The sequence below is a fragment of the Mandrillus leucophaeus genome, unplaced genomic scaffold (assembly GCF_000951045.1).
Source record: "Mandrillus leucophaeus isolate KB7577 unplaced genomic scaffold, Mleu.le_1.0 Scaffold319, whole genome shotgun sequence".
NCBI lineage: Eukaryota > Metazoa > Chordata > Mammalia > Primates > Cercopithecidae > Mandrillus > Mandrillus leucophaeus.
In genome coordinates this window covers 24,632-34,398 of record NW_012103354.1, presented here as the reverse complement: position 1 = coordinate 34,398, position 9,767 = coordinate 24,632, and the positions used below count along the sequence as shown (strand labels likewise).

At 50.3% G+C, this 9,767-nt stretch overlaps 2 protein-coding genes across 2 annotated transcripts in view; both read left to right on the top strand.

The window, feature by feature from the left end:
* The window catches only part of LOC105545096 (cocaine esterase-like), a 14,999-nt gene extending 13,517 nt beyond the window's left edge, over positions 1–1,482 (top strand). Inside the window, exon 12 of the mRNA XM_011987861.1 lies at positions 1,016–1,482. Coding sequence (XP_011843251.1) covers positions 1,016–1,205 — 190 coding nt within the window. The 3' untranslated portion in view covers positions 1,206–1,482. The remainder of the gene's footprint in view (positions 1–1,015) is intronic.
* A 3,493-nt stretch (positions 1,483–4,975) lies between these two features.
* The window catches only part of LOC105545097 (cocaine esterase-like), an 11,047-nt gene continuing 6,255 nt past the window's right edge, over positions 4,976–9,767 (top strand). The window contains 2 exon segments of the mRNA XM_011987862.1: positions 4,976–5,406; positions 5,409–5,633. Coding sequence (XP_011843252.1) covers positions 5,295–5,406; positions 5,409–5,633 — 337 coding nt within the window. The 5' untranslated portion in view covers positions 4,976–5,294.

Sequence of the window (9,767 nt, the reverse complement as noted above, 5' to 3'; positions counted from 1 at the left end):
GTGGGCTGGGTCCCTGGCTGGGTCCCTGAGGGGTGATTAATTGTCCTCACTGCCCAGATAAGGAAACTGAGGCTCAGAGACAGGATGAGATCAGGTGTCCAAGATGCTTCAGCTCCAAAGGCTGTGCCAGGATTAGAATTCATGACTCTTCAGACTGTGGCCTGTGCTCCCTCCGTCCCTCCCCACCCTTGGGTGTCTGCCTGGTTCAGAGCAGGTGTTTCAGGGACATGTTTGTTTCTTCAATGACTCCCACAGGCAGAAGGAAGAAGGGGCCTTCAGGGCCAAGAAGGATGGAGTCAGCCAGAGCCTGGGCTAAGGGGAAAGTTTGGAAAAGGGGAGGACTGGCTTCTGTGGGCAGTGGGAGAAAAAGCAGAGAAACGGGACTGGGGACTAAGGGCTGGGGGGCCATGGACAAGCTCCACCTGGGATGCTGAGGTGGGACATCCTGATCAAGACACATGTCCCCTTCCTCTCTGCAGTTAAATTCACTGAGGAGGAGGAGCGGCTAAGCAGGAAGACCATGAAGTACTGGGCCAACTTTGCTCGAAACGGGTGAGACGGCACACCCCTGCCTCAACCTCCCCGGGTTGGGGGGATTGTGCCCATCCAGCAATCTCCTAGACTGGGGTGACCTCATGAGCACACCTGCATCCTTAATCACATGATAGCCCCTTCCCCCGCCGCGGGACCCACTTGGACAGGGTGATGGTGCCGTGGGACAGTGGACACGCTCCATCTCCCCACTCTACCTGGAGGGTGGGCACCAGTGCTGTGCCACCGTCAGGGTCTCCCTCTCAGAGAGATGGACACATCAGAGCCAGCCGCCCCTCCCCCATTGGAGCTGACACTAGCTGGAGGGAATTTGTTTCCTGTTTCTGGAAGCCTCCCCATTCATACCCCAAGCCCACCTGGCCTGCTTGGCTGCCTTGCCTGACCAGACTCCAGGTGCTCAGGTCTGGGCTCCAGGGGCTCAGAATGACCCTCGTATCACCCTGCTGGGACGGCATGTCTACAGGAACCCCAACGGCGAGGGTCTGCCACACTGGCCGCTCTTTGACCAGGAGGAGCAATACCTGCAGCTGAACCTACAGCCTGCAGTGGGCCGGGCTCTGAAGGCCCACAGGTTCCAGTTCTGGAAGACGGCGCTGCCCCAGAAGAAGGTGCAGGAGCTCGAGGAGCCTGAAGAGAAACACACAGAGCTGTAGCTCCCTGTGACAGGGAGGAGGGGTTGGGCTCGCTAACAGGCGAGCATCAGCCTGCTGTGCCCACACACACCCACTAAGGAGAAAGAAGTTGATTCCTTCATTCACATAGCCATTCATTCATTCTTCCGTCCATCCATTCAGAAAGCATTTATTAAGAACTTACTCAGGCATGAGGGCTCATATATGTAATCCCAGCTATTGGGGAGGCTGAGATGGGAGGATGGCTTGAGGCCAGAGGTTAGAGACCAGTCAGGGCAACAGAGTGAGACCCCTTCTCAAAAAAAAATAGAAAAGAAAGAGAGAGTGATTAGAAACTAAATAGGAAAGTTTTGAGTTTCAAGTCAGTGACAAGTAGAAAAGATTTTTAAAAAGCAAAGAAAACAAAATATAAGGAAAAGGAACATGAGAAAATTAAAAATAAAAAGAGAATAATAAATAATAGGCCAGTCCCTGTGGCTCATGCCTGTAATGCCAGCACTTTTGGGAGGTCAAGTTGGGCAGATCACCTGAAGACAGGAGTTAGAGACGATCCTGGCCAACATGTGAAACCCCATCTCTTTGAAAAATACAAAAATTAGACGGGCACAGTGGTGTACACCTGTAATCCCAGCTACTCAGGAGGCTGAGGCAGGAGAATCCCTTGAACCCAGGAGGCAGAGGTTGCAGTGAGCCAAGATTGTGCCACTGCACTCCACCCTGGGCAACAAGAACGAGACTCCGTTCAAAAAAAGAGAATAGAAGAAGCTACAGCATGATGTCAGTTGCCAAACCTGCCACGGGTCCTCTCTTTTTAGACACACTAGATAGATCCCCGCAGTGAGCTCTGATAAGACACTAGATAGATCCCCCCAGTGGAAACCCATCCTCACCAACAACCCATTGAGCCCTAGGCACTGTCGTCCCTCACCTCCACCTTCTCCCTGCCTTCTCTCTTCTCTCCTCTGAGCCCCCAGGCCTTTCCCATTTTGAGGGAGATCGTCTGAAGAATGTTGCCCACACCTGAGTGTGAGAAGCCTATGTCCGTTCATCCCTGAGAGGTTTTAAAAAAGTAAAAATAAATTCTTAAAAAAGCCTCTGTCTGCCTCTCCACAAGCCCCAGGTGCTCTTATATCTGAGTGTCCAACAGAAAACCTGGATACCGGAATCCTAGTGTTTTAGTCCATTCAGCTGCTATAGCAAAAATACTACTGGCTAGGCTAGGTGCAATGGCCCACACCTATAATCCCAGCACTTTGAGAGGCCAAGGTGGGCGGATCACTTGAGGCCAGGAGTTTGAGACCAGCCTGGCCAACATGATGAAACCCTGTCTCTACTAAAAATACAAAAATTAGCCAGGCTTTATGGTACACACCTAGAATGTCAGCTACTTGGGAGTCTGAGACCCGAGAATCACATGAACACAGGAGGCAGAGGTTGCAGTGAGCCAAGATTGCACCACTGCACTCCAGTTTGGGTCACAGAGCGAGACCCTGCCTCATAAATAAATAAATAAATAAATAAGTAAAGTTACCGGTTAGTCTGGAAATGGTGGCTCATGCTTTTAATCCCAGCACTTTTGCAGGCCGAGGTGGGCCTCCTGAGCTTGAGCCCAGGAGTTCGAGACCAACCTAGGCAGCATGGAGAAATGCCATCTCTGCAAACAAATACAAAAATTATTTGGATGTGGTGGCACACACCTGTAGTCTCAGTTACTCAGGAGGCTGAGGCCGGCAAATCAGTGACCCTGGGCAGTCAAGGCTGCAGTGAGTGGTGATTGTACCACTACACTGCAGCCTGGGCAGCACGGCAAGACCCTGTCTCAAAAAAATATAGAGTTTCCTCTACTGATATAAAACTTAAACAAAATACTACAGGTTGATATTATAAACTAGGTGTGCCTTATAATGACAGAAATATATTGTTTATAATTCTGGAGGTTTGGACATCGAGGATCAAGGTGCCAGCAGATTTGGTGTCTGGCAAGACTTATTCTCTGGTTAACAGATGGCAACCTTTTGCTGGGGGCAGTGACTCACACCAGTAATCCCAGCACTTTTGGGAGGCCAAGGTTGGGGGATGACCTGAGGTCAGGAGTTCAAGCTAGCCTGGCCAATATGGTGAAACCCCATCTCTACTAAAAATACAAAAATTAGACAGGCATGGTGGCAGGCTCCTGTAATCCCAGCTACTCAGGAGGCTGAAGCAGGAGAATCCCTTGATCCCGGGTGGCGGAGGTTGCAGTGAGCCGAGATCACAGCACTGCACTCCAGCCTGGGCAACAACGCGCGACGCCATCTCAAAAAAACCAGCCAACCAACCAAACAAAAAAAAACAAGCCACCCATCCAACTATCGATGTCCTGCAGAGGTGACTCACCCTGCTTTTGTTAGAAGCAAGACTGGGCTTGTCCATAGGCCCCTGAGCCTGGGCTGCCTGCACAGTGGCCAGGAAAGCCAAGCTGCTTCCTCAGTGGCCCATCTCCTGAAGTTTGCTCTTCTTCTCAGTGGTTTACAGACACTGTAAGGCCCATACTCGCAGGATATTAGCACACTTGCCAAGAGATTCCTGTCCCCTGGCTCCTAGGGGCCTCTCTATCCAGGGAGATGTCCTCTCACCTTTCAGAGTTCCCCTGCCAACCTTTCAACCCCCTGAACATCCCCAAACTCACCGTGTGTGTCCACTTGATTATTTTCCTACTTACCTCATTGTTGTCCCTAAACTTCTCTCCTGCCCCGCTCTGCAAAAACCTCATATTTTATCTCAGTGTGCAAAGGTGGCCAATTATGTTCAATTGGCCTCTTGGTTTCATCCAAGTATATTCTCTCTGTCATTAAGAGGCTGTATGCCTGTCCCATAGGCCCTAATAATCCCCCTTATGCCCCTACCTCTGACCAACTTGCCTCTCAGGGCACCGGTTTTCCAGGGGGAAAGTCTCCCTTCTTTCCACCCACGGCCTTTAAGCCCAACTACAGAGCCTTTTGAAGTTTGGGGTGAAAGACCAGAACACCCACATTGCCCATTTTGGCCACCCGGTGGTAGACAAAGATAATATTAAGCCTGGACTGACTTGAATTTGAGAGCGGGAGGAGACTTTCCTTTCAATGAACACTGTTTGGTGCATAATGTTCCCACTACATTCTGAAAGCGTTTATTGAGCACCAGCTGCCTGCATGTCTCTGCATGTTTTTCAGTTCTGCAGATGTACAATATACTTTCCCAAAATCGGTTCCCAGGATTACTGTTTAGACTTAATAGGTAATTTTTTTAAAAAATCAGCTTTATGGTGAAATATATTTGAATTTACCTCCTCCTTTTTTTTTTTTTTTTTTTTTTTTGAGACAAGGTCTTGTTTTGTCACCCAGGCTAGAATGCAGTGGCGCAATCACACATCACTGTAGCCTCCACCTCCGGGCTTCAGACACTGTAAAACCTATAGTTACAGGGCCGTGGCACACTCCTGTGCCTAGGTGGGTTGCTTGCCTCTGGCCTGTCAGGGCTCCCAGTGTCTCTGGACCCCTAGGTGACGTTAGAGCCTTCCCTACTGCAACATAGGCCCAGCAGTGCCGGGTCCCCAGCGCTCAGACGACAGGTCCAGGCCCTTGTGAAATGTTTGTCAACTGGATAAATGACCATGGCCCTGGTCTCCGCCAGAGGTGAGGAAACTGAAAGCCACCGAGGCAAAGGGGAGTGCTCCTTAAGAAGTGCCTCAGACACGTGTACGTTTCAAAAGAAGGGCGTGACTGAGTAGGGAGGGGACCGCGGAGACCTTCAGACTCTAGACTGTAAGATGAGGGTTTGTGAAGGGGGACCCAGGAAACTGAGTCCTGAAAGCAAGGAGGAGCTTCCAGAATGAAGGGCGCCGTCAGGCCTCCCTGCCTTTGCTCAAGCGGTTCCTTCACCCCAATCAAGTTCCTTCCCATTTCTCCATCTGTGGGGATCCTGATCGTGCACCTCCTCAGAGAAGCCCTCCTGGGTTCTCCAATTCTAGTTTATTGCTCCCTCCTGTCGATCCTCCTGCACGCTCATCGGGCTTGTGGACAAGGACTGGTATGAGGAGAGGATTCCCTGGATCGCGGAGGGTCTGTAGAAGCAGCGCAGCCCGTTCCGAGGATGCCAAAGGGGCCCCGGCAGAAGGGAAGTGGCCGTGCCCGGCCCTGCCTGCCACTAGATCCCCACTCATCTATGACCGCTCAGTCCTGCTCTCCTACCAGACACACCTTTCCCCGCAAAGCCAGCGCACCCCACCCACTATCTGCCTAGTCTAAACTCCAAGGCTGGGCGAGGCACTGATCCACGGCTGGAACGACTCGGGGCAGCCTCTGGGTGAACAGCAGCGTGTACATCGGCAGCGAACCAAGACCAGCGAGCCGACCATGCGGCTGCACCGACTTCGGGCGCGGCTGAGTGCGGTGGCCTGTGGGCTCCTGCTGCTTCTAGTTCAGGGCCAGGGTGAGGCTCCCGCGGAGGGGCGACAGGGACCGGGCTCAGATCTGCCAAATGCTGCAGAGGCAGAACCTGACAGTGCGGGAGGGAAGGTGCCTGGGAGGAGGGAGCTGGTGTAGATGACAGCGTGGAACTCGTGAGCCCCACGCGATGCCTCCCAGCCGCCCGAGGTGGGCTCCTAGAAGCGCAGAAAGGGTCTGGCTGCGGGACACCACAGCGAGGAACCAGCAGAGTACAGGGGACCCAGGAGTGCCGGGACTTGTCAGGCCGGGTCGGCAGCTCTGGGTCTGAGTGGGTGAGGAATTGGGGGTGCGGGGATTCAGTCCATTTCCCTTTTATGATTGTGGCCGTAGCCAGTGCTGCCGGCCGATAATAACAATAGCAGTTTCTCGCAGCATCTGGCTCTGAGTGTGTGGCGTCCTTGGCCAGGGGGGCGCCCTGACCCCTGCAAAGGGGCCTCAGACAAGATTAGTGGTCCTTGGGGAACAGAAGCCCCCAGAGGCCAAATCCTAAAGGGGATCCAAAAGGCTGCAGTGGCTGGGAGTGATTGGCTCACACTTGCAATCCCAGCACTTTGGAAGACCGAGGGGGAGAAGCGTTTGAGCCCAGGAGTTGGAGGCCATCCTGGGCAATACAGTGAGACTCGGTGTGTACAAAATATTTAAAGAAATTAGTGGGCTGTGGTGGCCTGTGACCTGTAGTCCCAGCTACTTGGGAGGCTGAGGTGGGAGGATCACTTTAGCAGGGGAGGTTGAGGCTGCAGTGAGCCTTCATCACACTAATGCACTCCAGCCTGGGTGAAAAAGCAAAAATCTGTCTCAAAAAAAAAAAGTCAAAGAGCTCATGGTGTCCCTGATACCATTTATCTCATCCTGGGCAAGGACACAGCTTGGCTTCCAGGGCAAAGGTGATGGCTCTGTGTGCCTGCCAGGCTTCTCTAGGCATTTTTCAGAAGCTCCGGGAGTGTTTCGGGCTTTCGTCCTCTCACCCGAAACTCTCCTAAGTCTATGATCTGACTGTCTCTCCTGATCCTTTCCCAATTTAATCTGCCCAGGTGGAGTCCATACACCCCCACCCCCGCCCCATGGTGCACTCCCGCAGGGCTTCCTCCGGTGTCTGCCCTTCACCACATTCTAGAATTCACCAGGAGCCCAGGCATGAAGATTTGCCTGATCTCACAGATGGCTACCTTTTAAAATATTTTGGGCCAGGCACAGTGGTTCACATCTGTTATGCCAGCACTTTGAGAGGCAGAGATGGGAGGATCACTTGAGGCTAGGAGTTAGAGACCAGCTTGGGCAACAAGACTCGTCTCTACCAAAAAAAAAAAAAAGTGTCAGGCATGGTGGCACACACCTGTACTCCTAGCCACTAAGGAGGCTGAGGTGGGAGGATCTCAAGCCCAGGAGGTAGAGGCTGCAGAGAGCTGTAATCACACTACTGCACACCAATATGGGCAACAGATGGAGACTTTGACATATATATATATATACACAAAATTTTGGATTGGACCGACATTCAGAAAAAATCATTGACAAGCCATAGGAGTGTATAGGTGATGTGTGCCGTACTCTTTTTACCCAACCAGTCTTAGCTTCTCCTCAGGGGCCATTAAAGTCCCCATGGCGCACATTTGAAACTGTCTGTTCACACTGCAGTACACACAGTGCCCAGCAGTTTACACAAGAACAGATGTGTGTACTTGTCCTTGATTTTCATCTAAACAGTCATAAACTCACCCACTTTCTGGGGCAGGGCTTTTCCACTTTCTAACACATAGGGTGGCCTCCACACACCCCTACATGGTAGAGCTTCTTCATACTGATTAATGGAAGGGCTTCTCAAGGATGAAGCAAGCAATGAATCTCTTTATTACATGAGTTGATGTAACAGGTCTCTAACCAGGGACATTTCAGCAGGTGATGGCCTTTGCTGTAACAACCATCAGGCATCAGTGGCCACAGGGAATTACCTGGATAGACATCCCCTCCAGCAAGGAATTGTGTGCAGGAGCGTGTTACTGGGGAGAGGAATGGGCCTTTTGACTTGGAGACATTGTTAAAATGTCCTGTCTGGTGCCTGTAAATGTCTACTGAGCCCGGCCTCACCCACACTAGGTGGCATCAAACATGTTGATCCATGTTAAACTGACAGGTGTAGGGTGGCATTAGCTCCCTAAGGCTGTTTTCATTTTTTGATTTTTTTTTTTTTTTCTTGAGACAGGGTCTGACTCTGTTGCTCAGGCTTGAGTGCAGTGGTGCCACCTTGAGATACTACAACCTCTGCTTCCCGGGTTCAAGCAATTCTCATGCCTCAGCCTCCCAAATAGCTGGGTCTACAGGCACGTGCCACCACGCTCAACTAATTTTTGTATCTTTTGGTAGAGACGGGGTTTCACAATGTTGGCCAGGCTGTTCTCGAACTCCTAACCTTAAGTGATTCACCCGCCTCGGCCTCCGAAAGTGCTGGGATTACAGACGGCAGCCACCACGCCTGGCCTATTTTTTGACTTTTTATTATGGAACTGGGCTCAGATGCTACATAGCGGAACCTGAGATTCCAAAAGGGAAGGTGCCAGGCAGGTGGGAGCTGGTGGGAATAACTGCAGCAGGCGAACCTCCCTGAGGCACAGAGAGGGTCAAGGCTGCTAGAGGGCTGCACAGCACCAAGGAATGAGCCAAGTCTGAGGTAGAAAGAGTGATGTACCAAATCCAACGTACCCGTTGTCCACCTTCAGCAGTGACGAAGATCTTGTTTTTGTTTTCGTTTTAAATCAGCTTTCTCAGGTTGAATATAACCGGGTGTTTTCTGGATGGCCCCCTCCCCCTTGCACTGTTATTTGAAACAAATCCCAGATATCATCTCATCTGTAAATTTTTCATCACGTCCTACTAAAAGAAAAGAAGCCGGGCGCGGTGGCTCAAGCCTGTAATCCCAGCACTTTGGGAGGCCGAGACGGGTGGATCACGAGGTCAGGAGATCGAGACCATCCTGGCTAACACGGTGAAACCCCATCTCTACTAAAAAATTACAAAAAACTAGCCGGGCAAGGTGGCGGGCGCCTGTAGTCCCAGCTACTCGGGAGGCTGAGGCAGGAGAATGGTGTGAACCCGGGAGGCAGAGCTTGCAGTGAGCTGAGATCCGGCCACTGCACTCTAGCCTGGGCAACAGAGCCAGACTCCGTCTCAAAAAAAAAAAAAAAAAAAAGAAACATATATATATGTACTTGTGTATTTCCACAACCTAATATGTTCTCAATTTAATCAAATATATAGTCAAATGTTCTTTAATGTTTATAAATGATACTTGTATTAAAACAAATTTTTTAAACATAAATCAGGATTAAATAAGGTTCATACTTTGTAAATTGGTAGTTTTTTTTTTTTTTTTTTGAGATGGAATCTCACTCTGTCACCCAGGCTCACTGCAACCTACATCTCCAGGTTCAAGGGATCCTCATGCCTCAGCCTCCCAAGTAGCTGGAATTATAGGCACATGCCACCACGCATGGGTAATTTTTCTATTTTTAGTAGAGACAGGGTTTCACATGTTGACCAGGCTGGTTTCGCACTCCCGACCTCAGGTGATCCACCCACCTTGACCTCCCAAAGTGATGGGATTACAGGTGTGAGCCTCCATGCCTGACCAATTCTCTTGGATTTATACTTAGGAGTGGAATTGCTGAGTCATATGGCAACTCTATGTTTAATCTCAGAAAAACTGCCAAACTGTTTTCCAAAGCAGCTGCACCATTTTACCTTGCCACCGGCAATGTATGAAAGTTCTAAGTTTTCCACATCCTTACCAACACTTCTTATTATGTGTCATTTTTCTATGCTTCCTGAATCTCTTTCAGTCTTCAGATTTACCCTCTGTCTCTCTTTTATTTTCTTTCTAAATTTTGTTGCATGTTGAAGAGACCACTTTATTTGTTCTGGAGAGGATCCCACCATTTAGGTTTTGCTGATTGCATCCCATTGGTGTCTTGTAACTGTTCTTCTGTCCCCTGTCTTCTCTCTAAACTTGTATTTATATTTTAGAGGCATAATCAGATTTGGGTTTTAGGTTTTATTTTGTTTTGCTTTTGGAGGGCTACCCTCCCTCCTTGATCCCCACAGCAGATAGGCTGCCTTTTTTTTT